This window comes from Gymnoscopelus braueri (genome assembly GCF_963280865.1).
Source record: "Gymnoscopelus braueri genome assembly, chromosome: 24".
In the NCBI taxonomy this organism is placed as follows: Eukaryota; Metazoa; Chordata; class Actinopteri; order Myctophiformes; family Myctophidae; genus Gymnoscopelus; species Gymnoscopelus braueri.
In genome coordinates, this window is record NC_137626.1 from 11,209,761 (window position 1) to 11,230,398 (window position 20,638).

The 20,638-nt window shown below is 41.5% G+C and overlaps 1 protein-coding gene across 1 annotated transcript; it reads right to left on the minus strand.

The window, feature by feature from the left end:
- Nucleotides 1-1,062: 1,062 nt before the first annotated feature.
- Nucleotides 1,063-17,225, minus strand: LOC308080702 (tubulin alpha chain-like). Its single transcript, XM_080422649.1, has 4 exons — nucleotides 17,085-17,225; nucleotides 5,938-6,160; nucleotides 4,057-4,205; nucleotides 1,063-2,586 (listed from the first exon to the last, which is right to left on the minus strand). Exons 1-4 carry the CDS (start codon nucleotides 17,085-17,087, stop codon nucleotides 1,612-1,614), a joined length of 1,350 nt encoding a protein of 449 aa, XP_080278775.1. The 5' UTR covers nucleotides 17,088-17,225; the 3' UTR covers nucleotides 1,063-1,611.
- Between the last annotated feature and the right edge of the window lie 3,413 nt (nucleotides 17,226-20,638).

A 20,638-nucleotide genomic window follows, 5' to 3' on the forward strand; every position in this document is an offset into this window, starting at 1 on the left:
TGCCAGTGGTGGAAAGTGCCTAAGTACAATTTGTAGGTAATTTTTTTACTTTACTGGAGTATTTACAGTTTTCAGTACTTTTACTTCTACTCCACTACATCTCAGAGGCAAATATTGTACTTTTACTCCACTACAATTATTTGAAAACTTTAGTTACAAGTTACTTTGCAGATATAAATTATTACATTATAAAACATACATTAACCCCTTTAGCCCTATTTTATACATAGGATGTTTGAAAATAGCCGATCTACAAGCTCACAACGCGTCGCAACGCGACGCGTTGTGAGCTTGTAGATCGGCTATTTTCAAACATTTTAGTACTTTAAGTATATTTTGATGCTAATACTTTTGTACTTTTACTCAAGTAACATTTTGAACACAGGCCTTTTACTTGTAACAGAGTGTATTTTGTGGTACTGCTACTTTTACTATTGCTACTTTTTCCACCACTGCTTAATGCTAGATATAATGGTGAATGTACTGTCTTAACAGCTCTGCCTCAGCAATACATTCCCAAAGTACACATCGTTGCTGTCGAGCAGAAACCTTCCATCTCCATATCTAAATGTATTATGTCTTTTGTCCCCCCCGTAAATTAATGTCCTACTTTATCATACAAGAGTGTTGCACTAAAGTAGTGACGATAGCCGATCTACAAGCTCACAACACAAAGCAATTGCGAGCAACACAGCTCGCAGATTATATATTTTTTTATAATATAAATAAATTGAATGGTTTTGGACATACAAGGTTTCCACCCGACAAGAGAATGATACCTCAGCAGGACTAACCAATTAAAGACCTGAGGCCATTCTTTAAAAAAAATCTAAATCCTAACAGTTTTTGGAGAAAAAAAAACCCAAAAATTTTTTTTTCAAGATTTTTCAAAAATAGCAGATCTACAAGCTCATAGCGCGGCACTCGGTGCCGCGCTATGAGCTTGTATATCTGCTATTTTTGAATAGCCAAAGAAATTTAAGTGACAGAGGTCCAGTTCCAGGTCTTAATGGGCTGATATAGGGCTGTCATTAGGGCTATGATGACGACATAGGAACAAGAGGCATTTAATAAACAATTTTATTTAGAAAGGTGGGGGGGAGGGGGGGTTTCACATCAGGAAGCACGGTTCTTCATCGGACCAAGAAGTGAATTAGTTTGGCAAACCTTTCTGCACGGCAGTAACTTTTTAACTAACTGTGACATTAAACAGACCCAGTCATTGAATAAACTAAAAACATTCACATCCAGTTTTTATTTTCTTTATTTTGGCGTGTCTGTCAGACTACGTGTAGTGCCATGGTTTTAAAAAAAAAAAAGAGAAAGAAAGAAAGAAACAGCGACAATGTTGGTCAACGTGAACAATTTTGTATTGAACAGAGAGAGAGATAAAAGTCACTAATCAGATGTGTTTCCGTGTTGTTTTCATGCTGGTCGGGTATTAAACTGCAGCTCTCTCCATAATTTGTCAGGCATTGACCATACTCAAACAATGGCCATTTTGCTCTTTTACGTCATGCTCAGGGGGAGAGGTGGGAAAACCTTATCCAAAATGGCCACCGTGTGACTATAGTCAATGAAAGGGGGGAGGGGGGGGTATTACATCCTAGCCTAGTACTCCTCGCCCTCTTGATCATCCTCAAAGGAGTCGACGCCCACCTCTTCGTAATCCTTCTCCAGGGCGGCCATGTCCTCTCTGGCCTCGGAGAACTCTCCCTCCTCCATGCCCTCGCCCACGTACCAGTGGACGAAGGCCCTCTTGGCGTACATGAGGTCAAACTTGTGGTCCAGGCGGGCCCAGGCCTCGGCGATGGCCGTGGTGTTGCTCAGCATGCACACGGCCCTCTGCACCTTGGCCAGGTCTCCCCCGGGGACCACGGTGGGCGGCTGGTAGTTGATGCCCACCTTGAAGCCCGTGGGACACCAGTCCACGAACTGGATGCTCCGCTTGGTCTTGATGTTGCCGATGGCCACGTTGACGTCCTTGGGCACGACGTCGCCTCGGTACAGCAGGCAGCAGGCCATGTACTTGCCGTGGCGGGGGTCGCACTTCACCATCTGGTTGGCCGGCTCGAAGCAGGAGTTGGTGATCTCGGCCACGGAGAGCTGCTCGTGGTAGGCCTTCTCGGCGGAGATGACCGGGGCGTAGGTGGCCAGAGGGAAGTGGATGCGAGGGTACGGCACCAGGTTGGTCTGGAACTCCGTGAGGTCCACGTTCAAGGCGCCGTCGAAGCGCAGAGAGGCGGTGATGGACGACACGATCTGGCTGATCAGGCGGTTGAGGTTGGTGTACGAGGGACGCTCGATGTCCAGGTTCCTGCGGCAGATGTCGTAGATGGCCTCGTTGTCCACCATGAAGGCACAGTCGGAGTGTTCCAGGGTGGTGTGCGTGGTCAGGATGGAGTTGTAGGGCTCCACCACGGCCGTGGACACCTGAGGGGCGGGGTAGATGGCGAACTCCAGCTTGGATTTCTTGCCGTAGTCGACGGAGAGACGCTCCATCAGCAGGGAGGTGAAGCCGGAGCCGGTTCCTCCGCCGAAGGAGTGGAAGACCAGGAAACCTTGGAGCCCAGTGCACTGGTCCGACTGTGGAGTAGATTAACCCATTATGGCCTGAGTCCGATTCTTAAAATGTCTTCTAAATGCTAACAGATTTTTGAAAAATATATAAAAAATATTTTTTCACGATTTTTCAAAAATAGCAGATCTACAAGCTCGTAGCGCGGCACTCGGTGCCGCGCTATGAGCTTGTATATCTGCTATTTTTGAATACCCAAAGACATCTAAAGTGATACAGATGCGTTCCAGGTATCAATGGGTTAAGGACGTCAAAGAATGATATAATTTAAGCAACAAGCTAATAATTTGACACAAATCTAACCTGGGCTGGAATATTGAATATTGACTATAGATTAGAACGGTGGAACAGTGGTTCTCAAACCATTTCATGTCAAGGATCCCCAAATTGACACTTTTTAGCCCGCGGACCCCCATTTGAAAAGATATGCCAGGGACCCCCCATAAGAGGAGATTTTTACGGCTCCTCTAGCAGTGATTCTCAACCATTTTCATTTCAAGAACCCCCGCTTTGACATGCATTAGGCTACGGACCCCCATTTAATGACATTTCTATCTCTGGGACCCCAATTTATATTGTAAAATCAATGTTAATTTAACTCTGAGAGTGTACAAATGGAACTCTTGAGAGTGTACAAATGGAACCAAATGGACCCATTAGGGTCCATTTGGTTCCATTTGTACACTCTCAGAGTTACAGACCCATAAGGGTCCATTTGGTACCTAACTACCGGTATCCATCATTTAGCTGGGGACCCCCTGGAACTCCTCCAAGGACCCCCTGGGGGTCCCCGGACCCCACTTTGATAACCAATGGATTAGAATATTAGAATTTAGCAAAAGGCTGCAACACAAGCCACATTTTGAAGAGATTAATGCATTAACACATTGAATGCCAATCGCGTAGATCTACGCGAACCTATTTAAAGCCGCAGCGTGCCAGTCGCGTAGATCTACGCGAACCGCCGATTCGCGCTGAAGATTTTCCAGGTGCACTTTCTGAATTTTTTGATCCATTTTGGGATCCGGTTTTGACGATCACGCCGGCTCCCATTCTAAAGCGCACACTGAAACTCAATTCTCTTCCTGCAGTTTTTTCTCCTCGCATATCACTGTTTAACGTAATCCGCTCTAACTACAATCATGGAGCTCCGTTTGACATGCGGTTTTCACTGGGAGATACAGTGAGATGTCGCCAATGTAAACAGACCGTGTATGGCTCAATCTTAAGGATTTTAACAAGATCTATGGCGACATGAAAAAAACTAAAAAACAACAATAACACGTTGGCACTGGTGAGTGACTGGTACATTATGAGATTAACCTCTGGCGGTCAATGTGTTAACATTTTTTATATCATATCTTTGGGATTCTAAACTAAGCTTGACGCGCACTCGGGGACGCCAAGATGGCCGTATTGCATTGTAGAACTAACAGACATGGGCGGCAAACTTAAATCTTCTCGGGGCCATCTCTCACCAGTTTGCGGATTCTGTCCAGCACGGAGTCGATGACTTCTTTGCCGATGGTGTAGTGACCGCGGGCGTAGTTGTTGGCCGCGTCCTCCTTGCCCGAGATCATCTGCTCGGGGTGGAACAGCTGTCGGTAGGTACCTGTACGGACCTCATCTAGGAGAGAGAGAGAGAGAGAGACAACGGTTATAAACGTGTCAAAATGAGAGATGCGTGGATTAAAGCAAAAATGATATCTCACGACTGGAAAAAAATCAGTCCTTAACCCATTAAGACCTGGGACGGATCTGTGTCACTTTTTGATTTGAGCTAAAAAAAAAGCATTATTTTACACTTTGGCTATTCAAAAATAGCAGATATACAAGCTCGCAGAGTGCCGCGCTACGAGCTTGTATATCTGCTATTTTTGAAAAATCAAGAAAATGTGTGCAAATTAATATATATATATATTATTTTAAAGCGAACATTTTCAACTCAAATCCTTGCTTCTGGGGGGTCCCTGGAACAACATATTTTGCGATGGGGGTCCGTGGCAAAAAAACATATAATTTTGGGGGTCCTTGACATGAAAAGGTTTGAGCACCACTGATATAGAAACATAAGTTTTTCAGAAAACTGTTGGGATTTCTAGGAGATATTTGTAGAATCGGCTTCAGCTCTTAATGGGTTAATGTGTGATATGTGAAACGGTGTGAAAGGAGCCCGCCACACACTAGTGCTGTTTCCTAAACCATTGACAATATGCAAAATGATGTTTTAGTAATATTGTTCCTGCTGTTCTACATACTGCCATCCAGGTGAAGAAATCACCGATTGAGGCTTTTATATTAAATGTCCGAGACTATTAAGATTTTATGGAAGACGCTTTTTTTTTATGGAAGACAGAACATATTGCTAGTTTGACCTCTACAAACAAATGCTCCAATCTTAAAATAATGACCGAAAATAGCCGATCTAGACGCATTGAGGGCTTGTAGATCGGCTATTTTCGCTGCGCAACGTGCTTCCATAGAAGACATGCTATGCTGGCTTCTATGGAATCCCAATGACTGAAAGCAGTCGTGGCGACTGAGAACTTTAATCCACGGAGATATAAAGCATCCATTACATTGAGAACGTTAATCCATGGAGCTTAGAGCATCCATTACATTGAGAACGTTAATCCATGGAGATATTAAGTCTTACATCCAGGTTTCATGTATTCAAATCATTCTTTGATAATCAAGCCATCTAAACTATCCATGCCATCCATGCATTTATTATCCTGAAACGCATCCTTCCTCTTGGGCAGTGTTGACTTTGTCGACTAAAACTATGACGAAGAATGTTCTTGTTCTACCTTTTTTTCACTGACGAAAACTGAATAAAAACTAAGCTATGATGACTGAAGCTAAATATATTGACAATTTCGTCACAAATAAAAACTAGACTAAAATGTTAGGGAGGGACTAGTGGAGGAGAGATCCAGTAGAACTAAAAGACAAGTCATTTTATGCTTGGTTCAGGTATGCGCTCAGGTGTTGCGCTCTGAAAATAGCAGATCTACAAGCTCACAACGCGTCGCAGCGCGACACGTTGTGAGCTTGTAGATCGGCTATTTTCAGCATGCAACCAAGTGTAAAATCAGCCATTTCGACGGCATCAAGGCACCGCCAAAACACATTTTAGTCGACTAAATCAACTGTAGATTTAGTCGACTATAATCTTATGATATTTAGTCAACTAAAACTAGACTAACAGTAAAACATTTCAGATGACTAAAATATGACTAAAACTAAATGGAATTTGATTCAAAAGACTATGACTAAAACTAAATCAAAATTTGCTGTTAAAATCAACACTACTCTTGGGTGCGTTTTGGGTCCGTCCCGTTCCAACTGCAACTCACCGATAACCGTGGGCTCCAGGTCCACAAAGATGGCTCGGGGGACGTACTTCCCGGCGCCGGTGTCACTGAAGAACGTGGTGAAGGAGTCGTCGTGGCCCCCGATGGGCTTGTTGCTGGGCATCTGACCGTCGGGCTGGATGCCGTGCTCCAGACAGTACAGCTCCCAACACGTGTTGCCCATCTGGACACCGGCCTGCCCCACATGGACTGAGATACATTCACGCTGCACAGGGAGGAGGAAAAAAACACACGGGATGGAGAAAAGGTGAGGAATGGTGGTCAAAACATCTACTGATCGGAGCACTGGAGTGGTTAAGGGCAGGTGCATACCACAGCCGCCTGCAGCCTGACAGCGAGTCGCGGGTTCGATTCCCGTGCCTTTGCGGCGTGTCACTCCCGGTCTCTCTCTCCCCGTTTCCTGTCCGTCTTTACTATACTATCCAAAATATAAAGGCAGAAAACCCTAAAGAAATATACTTTTTTTTTAATCTCTCTACTGATCCCAAAGGGGACATTTGGTCATCTCGGTAACCCAGAATATGTGGACACAGCAGCATATAGAAAAAAATGAATAAAGAGATTAATTCTAAAATGACACTCGTCTGAAACTCATGGTACAAAATGACTTGTGTAGTCATTTTGTAGTCAAAATGACTTATGTGTAGGATATGATTTATTCAGTTAGAGGGAATGATAATAGCACCAAATGAAATCAAATGTAGATTTTACTTATTTAAAGGTAGTGATAATAGCACCAAATGACTCCGCATCAAATTGTGGATAGAAAAAGGTGTTCACTTCATAGAAAAAGGGTGCGCTAACATGCAGAGTTAACTGTTGAAGAAAACTCGATTCAAATTCATTTTTGCAATACAAAAACATCACTAGGCCATATAACACGGTTAAATAATGAGAGAGCCATTTCTCTCTGCATTGCTACAGGGCACAGAGATCCACCCCATGCCAGCGTCTGTTTATCACCAGCAGGGGGCAGAGTACACCGGCAGCTATAATCAAACAGGGGCTACAGTGAAATTCTGTGCCAGTCATGAGTTTGCCACAAAATTTGCATTGTGACCTCAATGCACTGAATGTGGCCAGTGACACAAACGCCGCTTGTTCCTGGCAGGACTCTTGTCCTTCGCTCCGGGGCATCTAGGCCAGCATTGTTAGCAGCATCTATGCACCATGCCAGCGTGAACGGCTTTGCACATATGGCACAATCTATTTAGGGCACTTTGGTGTGTGTGTGTGCAGACAGGCATGTGGCATGAGTTGCAGTTTTTTTTTCCCCATTAAAGACCAAGCGCTTGATCAGGTAATTTTAATTAGTCATTAAGACCGGGAACGCATCTGTGTCATTTTGGGATTTCTTTGGGCCGTTCAAAAAATAGCAGATCTACAAGCTCATAGTGCGGCACTCGCATAGCTTGTAGATCTGCTATTTTTGAAAAATCTTGAACCTTTGTGCAAATCTTTGAATATATATTTTAAAGTGAACATTTGTAACTCAAATCTTATTGTTTCTGGGGATTCTACAAATGTCTGTTAAAAACCTAACAGTTTTATGAAAAAAAACTATGTTGGTGCTATATATCGGTGGTTCTCATACTTTTTCATGTTATTTTTTTTTTTATGTTAATTATATAAAGGACCGTCCAAAATTATATGCATTTGGCAGCGGACCCCCATCTCAAAATATTTTGTTCCAGGGACCCCCAGCAGAAGCAAAGATTGGAGTTACAAATGTTCAAAAGATTTTCACAAATTTCCCACGATTTTTTTAAAAATTGCACAAATACATGCTCATAGCACGGCACTCACGCTATGAGCTTGTATGTCTGCTATTTTTGAATATCCAAAGTATAAAATAATGGTTTAAGTGGTTACACACAGATGCGTTCCCGGTTTAAATGAGTTTAGGAGTATGTACGTGGAGGAGTATGTTTGTTTTTCGATGGCAGGAGGCAAAGTCGGCTAAAAGAAAGGGGCACTGGACTTCTGCGACAAGCCGAGGTCAACCGGTTCCTATGGCTAGGATGGACCCCATGCCAACCGAATCACACAGACGTGTCACGTGGCGCAGTCCAGACTGAACGAGGAAGCAGTGATGCCAACACCCCCCTGTCAAAGCTCATATAAGGGCCAAAGTAGTACGCAGTGTTGGAAAAAGTACTCAAATGTTTTACTTAAGTAAAATTATCAATACTGCAATGTAGAAGTACTCTGTTACGAGTTAAAGTCTGGAATTAAAAATGTGCTTGAGTAAAAGTACAAAAGTATTGGCATCAAAATGTACTTAAAGTACCGAAAGTAAAAGTGCTAAAATGTTTGAAAATAGCCGATCTACAAGCTCACAACGCGTCGCATCGCGACGCGTTGTGAGCTTGTAGATCGGCTATTTTCAAATGTCCTATGTATAAAAATAGGGCTAAAGTGGTTAATGGTAGTACGTCCACACCCAGCTCAAACATTTCCAGCTCTCTCCCAGTGAATGGGGAGGGAAAGACGAAAGGACAAGTGCACTTGCTTATCATTTATGACTGATGTCTGGTGTGATGAGAGAGCTTGGCTGCAGGCTAACCGGCCTGTCTGTCCTGTTTCATAAACTGGCTGGAGTAGGAAGAAACACGTTTACGTTGGTAGGGAGGGTCAATATTAGTGTGAAAAATATGAGCGCATTGGACAAGAATAGCAGGTGAGTTTTTCAAAATGTACAAATGAAATATAACTGCCCACTCTTTAAAGGCGGGGCAACAGATAAGGAACAACTTCTGATATTGACATAATAGTCCGTATCTAGACAATCAGGTTTGTCCTGAATGGAATTTGCAGGAGGAAGTTGCTAGTTACCGTTTTAGCTGTACTTGGCATAATATTCATGGTCTAGCATTCAAATCCAGATATGATTGCAATGCTCTGTCTGGGATCCTTTCTACTGTTTAGCAGACTGAAATTACATTTATAGATGTTCAACTTGAAACAATGGTTTCCAACATTCGTTAAACATATTTATCGTTTGATGTCAAACTTTAACATAAGCAAAACAAATTCCCTTTTGAATTACAGCATTTAAAATTAGGTGTTGCCCTGCCCTCAAAATTGGATTCATACGAATCTTGTTTTGATGACATCATTCAACCAAAGCCTTGTGGGCACCCATTTAAGGCCTTTGCAGACAGGATGCGATTTTTCGCACGGAAAAAACGGACAATATCATTTTTTAAATGAACACATTGGTTCTCAATGACCTCATGCACACCGGCTCCGAATTTACCGTGCGGCGATGCGATGCGGCGATGCGTTTTTTTTCTCCAATCGAACCCAGTTCGATTCGTGCGTCTTAATTGACTAATCGCACCCTGTCTGCAAAGGCCTTAAGGCCTGAGGCCGATTCTACAAAATGTCTTCTAAATCCCAACAGTATTCTGAAAAACATGTTTCTCTCAGTGGTGCTCAAACTATTTCATGTCAAGGACCCCCAAAATTATATGTATTTGGCCACGGACCCCCATCTCAAAATATCTTGTTCCAGGGACACGCAGAAGCAAAGATTTTAGTTAGAAATGTTGGCTTTAAAACAATATATATATTCAAAGATTTGCACACATTTTCACGATTTTCAAAAAATAGCAGATCTATAGCGGCGCTACGAGCTTGTATTTTTGAAAAAAGTATTGTACCACTTTTTCAAGTAGCCTACAGTAATACCGTATGGTCCACTCATACAACCTCTCTAAGTAAATATTTCATGAGGTTTCTTAGAAAGAAAAGATGCTCACCACTTTGGAGAGCACTACTGAACTGGAGAGGGATGGTAGTGCATATTATTCATACTGACATGGTTACACTCTCAGTATGGATATATGTTTTTTTTTTAAAGTAGAAGCATTCTTAACTACCAATCTTGAAACTATCAGGTGCACGGTTGTGACAAACAACACCAGCACACACGGATCAATAGTCTTCTATTTATACAAGGCTACAACAAAGGCAATTCGGCTGAAAGCCATCATCATCATCAGCATCTCTCAGTCAGGATGTAGTCTTGCATAATATTATCCGGAGGATCGGAGATGTCCATCTGCTGATACGTCTGGGGAAATCTATATTCAATGTTATGGGCTTAACCCATTGATACCTGGAACGCATCTGTGTGACTTTTAGATTTCTTTAGGCTATTCAAAAATAGCAGATATACAAGCTCATAGCGCGGCACCGAGTGCCGCGCTACGAGCTTGTAGATCTGCTATTTTTGAAAAATCGTGAAAATATTTTTTTTTATTTTTTTTCCGAAAAACTGTTAGGATTTAGAAAATGTTTAGAAGCGGCCTCAGGTCTTAATGGCTTAAACGGCAGAGAACACCAGCACTAACAAACCTACGCTCACTGCTTTGACAAACCAACCCCCGATACCCCGCCCAACAGGAAGGACCAACCCTAAGTCTTTGCATTGATTTTGCGACGCTGCTCTCCCTCCCCCAGCGAATTGTTTACGCCCAGTTTAAGCCCATTCCTTGATGTCACAGCAGTAGGGGTGGGGGAAAAAAACGTTCATTTCAGCGAACGAACGATTTCGTTCATGTTCATGGCAATGACACGTTCAAATGATTCGTTCAAATGATTCGTTCAAATGATTCGTTCATGTCTAGTGAAAAACAACTCAACCGCACCTCTGTCTGTCTGTCTGTCTGTCTGTCTGTCTGTCTGTCTGTCTGTCTGTCGCAGGAACAGCCCGCCCTGCATGAACGAAAGCGTTAACCTTCACGTCAATGAACCGGTTCTTTTGAAGGAATCGATCACGAACTACCCATCACTGCACACCAGTAGGCAGAGATCTCTGATCATCTTGCCATGCATGATGCAAGACTACTCGGGATGTGACCATAATGTTATAAAAACTATATTGCATATTATATTAAGGCCGGATCTAAAATGCATTATAACCACATTTATAAATGCATTTATTGTCATTTTTAATTGTGTAAGTTTAACCCATTAAGACCTGGAAAGCCTATAATGTCGTTATACCTTTCAATACGGGAAAGCATCTGTGTCATTTTGGACATCGTTGCTGTCGGGACCTCCCATCTCCATATTCTAACTTTTTGTGTTTTTTTTGGGTAAATTAACGCCCTACTTGATCCATCCATAGTACAGCGTCACACAAAAGCATCAAGAGTAGCAGATCCACAAGGTCGAAACGCGGCGCGAAGCGACGCGTTTTGAGCTTGTAGATCTGCTACTTTTGGATATTTTACTCTTTCCACTGTGATTTCATTATCATTTTTGGTTAAGGGTTAACAAAAAGGGACCAGCTGCAACTGGTAATATGAGAATATACACACACACACACACACACACACACACACACACACACACACACACACACAACTAGTGCTGGCAAAATATAACTATGCCCTCTGTGGAAGGACTCATGCTACTGCCTGGGGTGTTGACAAACCCTTTTGGTACAGACGTCTGGCTGCAGCACTGTGAAATCCTCAGTGTGAATGTAACTCCAAAGAGTGGATTCAAATCCACTTGGCCCCCCCTGTTCCTTCACACCATCCAAGTGAGAATTAATGGAGGATTTTACCACGTTATTTTAGGAGTCAATAATATCAGATCAAATTGCTTCAGGCTCCACTTTAGCCGCTAGGCCCTGACGACCATGTAGTCTTATGCAAAGGTTAAAATGTTATCTAGATGGCATGTTATTTCGACAGATGCCAGGCGGTTCATTTGCTGACCTGGCATCCTATTGTTTGTATAGTTTCAATGTACAATATAGGCCTGTCACAACTATTACATATAATCGTTTAATTGCAAATATTTTAGATACCGTAAATTTCGGACTATAAGCCGCGACATTTTTCGACCCTGCGGCTTATATAACGGTGCGGCTTATCTATGGATTTTTACAGCTAACGGCCACTAGGGGACCTCCTAAATCTATGGATTTTACACCCGCGGCTTATAGTCCAGTGCGGCTTATATATGTACAAATCATTCAATTTAGCTGCTGCGGCTTATACTCAGGTGCGGCTTATAGTGCGAAAATTACGGTAATCTAAATTATTTTTGCATAATCGTCATTATCGTTTCCAAGTTGAAAAATGTTCATACATTTTCAAATATTAAAAAAAGCAGAAATAGCTGATCTACAAGCTTACAACGCGTCACTTTGTGACGCGTTGTAAGCTTGTAGATCAGCTATTTCCACTATTTTTTTATGTATAATGAATTGCATTTTTATAGTGTATAAAATATCAAAATATATGCGTAATTTGTTTTGTATATTTGTCATATCTGCCCTGTGCAATTTTTGATTACGAGCCTAAAAGGGAAAAATAAATTACGTTTTTATTAATACGTCCCAATGATCAATGGCCAAACGCATGAATAAATCGTTAATCGCAATTATTTGAGTTACAATTAATCAACTTAAATGTGTAATCGTATGTACATATTTATTCATTTATAATAATGTTTAGACTGATGATAGGTTCTTGGTTTACCTATGATCCTAGATTACCGAGGCACTACACTGTCTATGCATTTGATGCATTACCTTGTGTTTACCTTGCTTACTGTTAAAGCGCTCTGGGTTAACGGCGTCTGCTAAATGACTTAACCCATTAAGATCTGAGGCAGATTCTAAAAATGTTTTCTAAATTCTAATAGTTCTGTTGTTGTTTTTTACATAAGAAATATAAAAATACAAAAAATTCAAAAATATCTAAAATGATGTTGTTCCAGAGATCACCAGAAGCAAAGATTTGAGTTACAAATGTTCACTTTAAAAGTATATATTCAAAGATTTGCAAATGTTCACGATTTTTCAAAAAAAAAATTGCAGATATACAAGCTCATAGCGCGGCACTACCGCGCTATGAGCTTGTAGATCTGCTATTTTTCCAATAGCCCAAAGAAATCTTAAAAGGACACACAGCTGCGTTCCCGGTCTAAATGAATAAATTGTACTTATTAAAAGTTGAATGTTATTGCGGTTGTGTGTGAGAGCATCCACCTTGTGTGGTGAGGTCAACAACTATTTTCCATAAAGCTAAGGGGGGGGGGGGGTCGGGCCAGTGACATTGCACAGGAATATGGGAGTGCCGACTATGGGCATGGCAGCTAGGTCAGCGGCTAGCTATTTCAATCACTTAACCCCAATACACAGGCGCATGCATGGATGTTTTCCAGCTGCTATTCCAGCCCACTGACCCCGATTTTATATTCGCCAGCACGCAGATGATACCAGGGATATGACGTCTTTCAAGAGTGCTTTAAAAAAAGAATTACAGGCGGGGCCCGCGACCGGCGCAGTGCTTCTCATTTATCACGCATTTACTCACCTCCAGCGACCTCCCGGCACTAATCCCATATGTGATTTAGATTCAGTTTAGTTACACTGAACGCGTACCTGTTATGTATCCCCTGCGTTTGACCCAGTGATTCTCAAGCAGTGGTCCTGGGGGGGGGGTACCAGGGGGTCCCCAGCTAAATTAGTTAACATGGTGTCACAATCATTTTAACCACTTAGCTTTGGCTATTAAAAAAATAGCAGATATAGCAGATCTACAAGCTCATAGCGTGGCACCGAGTGCCGCGCCATGAGCTTGTAGATCTGCTATGTTTTGAAAAATCTTGAACATTGAGTGTATATCTTTGAATATATATAATTTTTTCAAGCGAACATTTTTTAACTAAAATCTTTGCTTCTGGGGGTCCCTGACACAAAACATTTACAGATGGGGGTCCGCGGCCAAGTGTATATCAATTTAGGGGTCCTTGGCATGAAAAAGGTTGAAAATCACTGATTTAACCCATCCTGACTCTTAGGGGGCGGGGGGGGGGGGGGGGGGCAGAGGGCACCCTGCTCTAACGTGTAATCTATACTGTGTGAGCTCCAATAGTATCTAGTACAGAGCTATGAGCCACCATGAGCCATGGCTTGGCTCACACACACACACAGTATAAAATAGGCTTAAGTGCCTTGGTTCAAGGACACCGGCAAAAGAGTGTGTGTCCCCGAGAGGAAATCCACGTGAACACACACAAGGAGAACACACAACCTCCACACACAGCACACTGAAAGGCCCCGGTTGTGTTGTAAAAACCAGGATCTTCTTGCAAGCGTGGTACTGGCTTAACAGTGCCGACCACTGATAAATCATCATCGCGACACATTTGCATTAGTGTAAAAGAAAATAAACGGGTCTGGCTTTTCATACTGTATGCCGTGGCCATTTTGACTGAGCGGGGCTTTGACTATGTATGGTACAGTCAGTGCTATTGTTAACGTGTATTAGTCAGCATTCGAGAGGGTATTGAGGCTGCGTCCGTACGCCCCATTTAATCTAATGCACCGTGGTGGTCGTTTGAAGTCCATCCAGAAATGTGTCCTCAAACTTAAAAAAGGTTAAAGGAGTATAGTTCACCCAAAAAAATGACTTATTTTCAATTCAATTACACACCCCATGAAGCATTGAATTCATGGAGATTTTTTTGTTTGTTTTGATTACATTCCTAAGCCAATAATTTGATAATCAGCTATCTCTCTCTGGTAGGAGACACAAAGAGTCTCCTTTGTGTCTCCTACCGGATACATTAGCATCTGTATTATTATCATCAAATGATTGGTTTAGGAATGTGACAAAAACAAAAAAAATCTCCATGAATTCAATGCTTCATGGGGTGTGTAATTGATAGAAAACAAGTCATTTTTGGGGGTGAACTATTCCTTTAAGTGAAAAATAATTTAAGCGGTGGCGGTGACGCTTGTACTCATTCTGTGAGTTAAACAGGTTCATCTGGTTCATGGCTTAGACTCACATGACCTATAACATTTACACATCTAGGCTAACCATTCTGAATGTGTTCATTCGCCGTAACATGTCAGTTGGGCCTAGATACATAGCAGAGAGTCATCATCATCCATTACTTTCGCCATCTCTCTCTCTCTCTCTCTCTCTCTCTCTCTCTCTCTCATATACAAAACAAGTGCCACCCCTCTCAGCTTCCTGCCATGACACCCTGAGGGGGGGGAGGAAGCATGAAAGCATCTAAACTGTGTTGTGCGTCATTGGGAATGGGAGCACATTAAACCGTTATTATTTTCCATCCAGTTGCCACCTCTGTCTCACAATAATATCTTATACCATTAAAAATGGTGTCAAGATGCCTCACCCCCAAAACATTTTTAGGAACATTGGAATAGGAATAACTGAGTCATTACACCAACGTTACACGATTTAAAACCTCTGCATTACACACAACAAAGGTTGTTTTAAAGGTGGTACCGCATTACACACCACCACCCAACGATATGCAAAACCTCTGCATTACATAATGCAACATCTCTGCGCCGTCCATGATGATGGTGGAATAAACCTTTAATTCCCCCCTTTGTAGCCTGCCTAAAAATAGCAGATCCTAGGCGTAGCTACGCGAGCTCCCATCGCATCCCCAGATTACTCTGTCTGTGAGCTTGTAGATCGGCTCTTTTTTTCGGCTAGTAACGACTCTTGTCTGTCTGTATGTAAATCACGTCAGACTATAGACGTTGACAGTAACGGTTCCTCGTGTGTGTCTGTCCTCGCATAACCTCCTTCTTCTCTCAGGGATTACACGGCGCCCCGCCTCAACGTCTCCTCCCTTATAGATCCGTATTGACTCGATTTTGCCGCATTATCGAGTCACATCGTGATGTACAACAGTCAGATATTATTCAAAATGTACCCAATTATGAGGCTAAATCAGAGTTTAGACGAGGTTTTTCCCCTTGCCATAGACGTAGAATGAGGCTAGCCTCTCACACACACACACACACAGAGAGGGCGACTCCCTCTTTTTTTAACAGCTGGTGAATCAGCCATTTCACACGGATAAGATGTGCCATGTACAGTGTTGCCATGTCGGCTCATTATAAGCGACTTCTGGGCTTCTTTTTCTCCAAAGTTGCTTATAAATATTGGTGGGTTGCGGGGGGGGGGGGGCTCGTTTCTAAAAGTGCACTGGCATATTTGGGCTTGCTTCACTTTTAGTTATTTATTATTTTAACCAGTCAGTAGTTCTAAAATGTGTTCACGTCATGGACCCCCAAATTAATATGTATTTGTCCCTAACCCACCACATCTGAAAATGTTTAGTGCCAGGGAGCCCCGTTACCCAGTACCATATTTGTTAGAATGTTTCAAAAAATATTCCAAATATTCCACATTTTATTTCAATTTTTGTTGTTGTTGAAAATAGCAGACCTACAAGCTCACACGTGTAGCTCAAGCTTGTAGATCGGCTAATTGCAATGTATACGACAGCATACAAAAGGGTTCAAGGTGCTCATAATGGCCTAGTGCCCTAGTTGCTTCTTCTGGGCTCGTTTTCCTAGACCTCGGGTTGCTTGTTTCTCTCACAAGACCTGGCAACGCCGGCCATGTAATAGAACACTGTAAATCACTCATCTGCACTGCAGCGAATGGAACTAAATAGCCGTATTATAAGCGGCGCTGTGATGCACGTCCGTATGTAACAACCGGTTAAAATAGGACAAATAAACCTTTAGAATCGACGAGGGTCCATATTATTATGTCACACCACTACTGGCCGGGTATAACATTAACATTAGGCCTAACAGCCACCCGGCTTTCTCTCTCTCTCTCTCTCCACAGTTATAATGTCTCTCTCTCTCCCTCCCTCCCTCCCCCCCCCTCATACACACACACACCCACATACTGCGTACACTACCAACAACACAATTCTGCACGGACACATTTTCTGTTATAACGTTTTAGCAAAATGAATTATGTACGCAGCTTGAAATGGCACTGCGTCGACAAAAAAAAGACGATGTTTAACGGATATTAATGAGATTTAAGACAATAATTAATTCGTAGTTACATTATTATTGCGTTGTATATTGCGTTAACGTATTGCAATAATAACGTGGTTGGTGATGTGAGTGGGCCCTGCTGTGTTTGTGTGTGTGTGTGTGTGTGTGTGTGTGTGTGTGTGTGTGTGTGTGTGTGTGTGTGTGTGTGTGTTGCATTAAAAGGAGGGAAAAACTCAGCAACTTGCATTTTCATTTTTTTTTTACACGGACTACTGCTTTATTATTCGACGCGTATTCGACGAAGACTCACCATTTTGTCTTCTTATTGTCGGGGGTTTTGTCCTCGTTGTGAAATAGAAAGGATTTAAGGGCTGGTTTTCTTTCTCTGTTTCCTCACAGTGTTGCACCTATGATGTGATGTCTCTGTGAGAAGAATGTTCCTGACGCCGGCACGCGCTTTGCTATTTATGCCCGGCGTTGCCAGGTATTGCGAGAGAAACAAGCAACCGGGGTCTATGAAAACAAAGCCCAAAAGATGCAACTAGGCCCAGTGGTTTTCAACCTTTTTCATGCCAAGGACCCCTAAATTGATATGCATTTGGCCGCGGACCCCCATCTGAAAATGTTTTGTGCCAGGGACCCCCAGAAGCAAAGATATCAGTTAATTTTCGCTTTAAAAAATATAAATATTCAAAGATATGCACACTTTTTCAAGGTTTTTCAAAAATAGCAGATCTACAAGCTCATAGCGCGGCACTCGGTGCCGCGCTATGAGCTTGCAGATCTGCTATTTTTGAATAGCCAAAGCTAAGTGGTTAAAAATTATTGTGACGCTATTAACTCATTTTGCTGGGGACCCCCTGGTACTCCCTCAAGGACCACTGGTGGTCCCCGGACCACTGGTTGAAAACCACTGAACTAGCTACTGATTGATTGATTGATTGATTGATTGATTGATTGATTGATTGAATACTTTATTAGCAGTTTGCAAAAAAGCACAGGAAAGTACAGTTCAATACAAGGTCTGCTAAGAGGATTTTGAACACAAGAAAGCCTAAATGGCTTGTTTCCATTGGGGTCCTTTGTACTCAATTCATCGAAAATGAGCCCTTCGGCTAATTGACAGTGATGGAAGAGGTACTCACATGTTTTACCCCAGTAAAAGTATCAATACTGCAATGTAGAAATATTGCTGTTACAAATAAAAGTCAGGATTTCTAAATTTACTTGAGGAAAAAGTACAAAAGTATTGGCATCAAAATGTACTTAAAGTACCAAAAGTGGAAAGTATTAGTAATGCAGAATGTCCCATTTCACAAGTTTTCAAATGTATTAAAAAAGTTTTTTTTTAAATAGCAGATCTACAAGGCAAGCTCACAATGCGTCGCGATGCAACACATTGTGAGCTTGTAGATTGGCTATTTTCAAATGGACGAAATATGAGCTGAAGGGTAATGTATGTTTGTAATAATAATCAAAATCTACATAGTAACTACCTAGTAATTAACATTTTTGGGCGGTGAAACCACCCCTATATGTGAGGTTTGGATATTTGCACACCAAATCCTGCGCTGTGATTGGCCACAAATGTACCCCCCTAACCCTGCACTGTGATTGGCCAATCACAGTCTATTCAGGACTGTGATTGGCTAGGGAAACATGACACATGTGCATAGCCCTATAAATAGGACCATAACTTAAAACAAACCATAAATGTGTTCTTTTTAAGTTATGGTTTCTTCCATCACTTCTTCCATCACTTCTTCCATCACTTCTTCCATCACTTCTTCCATCACTGTGATGACCACTGTGACCACACCGCCCACTTCACACTGGGTGTGATTTTTGGGCGGTGAAACCGCCCCTATAAGTGAGATTTGGAAAAATGTACATTTTCCTGCGCTGTGATCTGGGCCCAGGAAATTTGTAGAATTATCCTGCGCTGTGATTGGCCAATCACAGTCTATTCAGGACTGTGATTGGCCAGTGTCACATGACACATGTGCATAGCCCTATATAAGCAACCATAACTTGAAAAAAAACAACATTTGGTTTTTTTCAAGTTATGGTTTCGTCCATCATAAAGAGTGTTTCAATAAATGTATTTATCTTTTGTACATGATTGGTTGACTCCATTCAGTATTGTGATTAGCTAGCAAGACACCGCCCACTTCACACAGGGTGTGATTTTTTTTCAAATACTTGTAGTATTTGAAAATAGCCGATCTACAAGAATTTTGGAAGAAAATTAGGAATATTTTTACAACACAAATCTTGTAGGGGGTCCCTGGCAGGCTGGCATCAATACATATTAATTTGGGGGCCCTTGACATGAAAATGTTTGAGAACCACTGGTTTAAACAACATTAGGAAACAAGCCCAAATAAACAACTACACTTTAGAAACAAGCCCAAATAAACAACTATACTTTAGAAACAAGCCCAAATAAGCAACAACACTTTAGAAACAAGGCCAAATAAGCAACTACACTTTAGAAAAAAGCCCAAATAAACAACTACACTTTAGAAACAAGCCCAAATAAGCAACAACACTTTAGAAACAAGGTCAAATAAGCAACAACACTTTAGAAACAAGCCCAAATAAGCAACAAGCCCAAATAAACAACTACACTTTAGAAACAAGCCCAAATAAGCAACTACACTTTAGAAACAAGCCCAAATAAACAACCTCACTTAAACAAGCCCAAATAAGCAACTACAATTTAGAAACAAGCCCAACTTAGCAACCAAGCAACTTCACAGAAAAACAACCCCAAAGTCGCTTATAATAAGCGGACATGGCAACTGTGTTTATTGCTGCGCAGGAAGCGCCGGGGGAGGAGCCACAATAATGGCGCGGGCGGCGTAGTGGACACTACGGCAGCCCGCTGGAGTCAAACCAACCGTGTCAAGAAAAGAAGAAAAAAAAGAGCCGAACTACAACAAGCTAGCATTAAGCGTCATCTTGTAGTTTGCTTACAGTTTGGTTTGATAGACATTCAGCAAACTGAACGTTACGAATCTTCTTTTTAACTTATTTTCTTATTTTAAAAAAAAGATTCTTTATTAAAAATATTATTATTATTATTATTATTATTATTATTATTATTATTATTATTATTATTATTCAATTCAATCTTTATTTCAGACCCAGGGGAGAGCCATATCACAATAAAAACACAACACAATATTTACTCTACATATTTTACGTTTTGATTATTACTCATTTACATGCAGTTATGTTTATATGATGTTTTTGCATAGCATTGTATATTTGTCTGTCATTAAATGTTTCGATGAATTGAATACACAGGACCCCAATGGAAACAAGCCATAGTGCTCTCTTGAGTTTAATCCTTTTTAGCAGACCTTGTATAACTGTACTTTTCTGCTTTCTTTAGCAAACTGTTTATAAAGTATTAAATCAATCAATCAATCAAAACATTCAAAGAAAAAATAACAGAATAAGAAATAAGATAAATACATATTATTGTTATTATTATTATTATTATTATTATTATTATTATTATTATTAATATTGATATGATTAATAATAATCATTAAAGGACCTTTTTTTTTTTTAGCACCTTCCTTTCGTTCTTTGTGAGACGCAACAGTAGGGTTTGCTGCTTTACATTTATAAATCACATTACAACCTTCTTCCATTACAGGAACCTGGTGAACCCGGTTCCTCCTCCTTCTCGGTTTGCAGACTTGAGAAGGTAATCCCAGTTACAGACACTAGATGTCGTCCTTGCCTTTTGTCTTTTTCTTTGCTGACACATCCCTGTGTTGTAGTATAGCCTGTTTTCTTCTGCTACGCAAGACTGATAAGTCAGTAAGTCAGTCAGTGATACTTTTTACT